Source organism: Lucilia cuprina, chromosome 4 (genome assembly GCF_022045245.1).
Source record: "Lucilia cuprina isolate Lc7/37 chromosome 4, ASM2204524v1, whole genome shotgun sequence".
Classification (NCBI taxonomy): Eukaryota; Metazoa; Arthropoda; class Insecta; order Diptera; family Calliphoridae; genus Lucilia; species Lucilia cuprina.
This window is the reverse complement of record NC_060952.1, coordinates 58,002,306-58,003,552: the sequence shown is the minus strand read 5'-3', so window position 1 is coordinate 58,003,552 and position 1,247 is coordinate 58,002,306. Positions and strand designations below refer to the sequence as shown.

The 1,247-nt window shown below is 32.5% G+C and overlaps 2 protein-coding genes across 2 annotated transcripts in view; both read left to right on the top strand.

Moving 5' to 3' along the window:
* LOC124419225 (jerky protein homolog-like) overlaps positions 1-1,241 on the top strand; it is a 2,038-nt gene extending 797 nt beyond the window's left edge. Inside the window, exons 2-3 of the mRNA XM_046947843.1 lie at positions 544-829; positions 884-1,241. Coding sequence (XP_046803799.1) covers positions 544-829; positions 884-1,156 — 559 coding nt within the window. The 3' untranslated portion in view covers positions 1,157-1,241. The remainder of the gene's footprint in view (positions 1-543; positions 830-883) is intronic.
* LOC124419757 (putative protein TPRXL) overlaps positions 1-1,247 on the top strand; it is a 41,986-nt gene that overhangs the window by 1,406 nt on the left and 39,333 nt on the right. The gene's annotated exons all lie outside the window — the stretch shown is intronic.

The window sequence follows — 1,247 nt, the reverse complement described above, 5'->3', positions numbered from 1 at the left end:
ACGAACAAAAATTATTTATTGTACTCAGTTTAGCGAACAAATACTAATAAAATTATTTGAATGAACATTTTACAAAATTACCAAAAAACTATGTTGTCAAAAAATTTACCGTTGTTTTAAGCGGTGTTTTTTTTGTTTTCTTTTGATGTTTTTGTTTGTTTTTAAAATATGATGATTAGTTATGTGTATTCCTTTCTAATGTAAACATCAAAATGAGTACAAGAAAAGACTTTGTTTAAAAGATAAATTAAAAATTGTGGATGATCATCGAAATGGCTTACGTGTAACAGATTTGTATAAAATGTATGGTATAAAAAAATCCACAATTTGTACCATTTTAAAATCTAAGGAGAATCTTCTGAAAAATGCGGAAACTACAAATTTTGGGAGCAAAAATAGAAAGGCTATTAAACAGGGTGAATTCCCCATAATGGAAAACCGGCTCTTTTCTTGGTTTCAAAGACAGCGGCGTTGTCATAATCCCATAACTGGTGCAATTTTACAATTCAAAGCCAAGGAAATTCATAAAAAATTATGATTTTTTACGGATGAAACCGGGTTATTTTGGAAAGTTTTACCTGACAAAACATATGTTCATTCCGGAGAAAGGAGTGGGCCGGGCCGAAAAATATCAAAGGAACGAATCACATTTTTGGTTTGTAGTAATGCCAGTGGTTCGAAAAAAATTAAACCTTTGCTAATTGGAAAATCACGAAGTACTCGTGCATTTCGGAATAAAACGTTGCCTGTGGATTATACCCACTCGAAAAATGCTTGGATGACATGTACACTATTCAAAACATGGTTTTTCAACAATTTTGTACCTCAGGTAAGTTCATACATACATTTTTATAACTTAGTCTTATTTTATTTTAAATTTTAGGTAGAAGAGTTTCTAGCACAAAACAATTTGCCTCTAAATGCTATTCTCCTTTTGGATAATGCACCCTCTCATCCTCCTGCAGAGGAATTGGTAAAACAAACTCATAGTGGCAAAATTTGGGCGCATTATATGCCCCCTAATGTAACCCCATTGATCCAACCCATGGATCAGAATGCAATTCGCTTGCTTAAATTACATTATAAAAACAGTCTATTGTCTCGACTCTTTTCAACACCGGAGCAAAATGTATCCTTGTTTTTTAAAGCAATTTAATTTATTTGAAGCAACGATTATATTGGCATCAGCTTGGAAAAGTGTGTCTGAGTCTTCTTTGGCAAAATGCTGGAACAAGATTTTAAGGGAA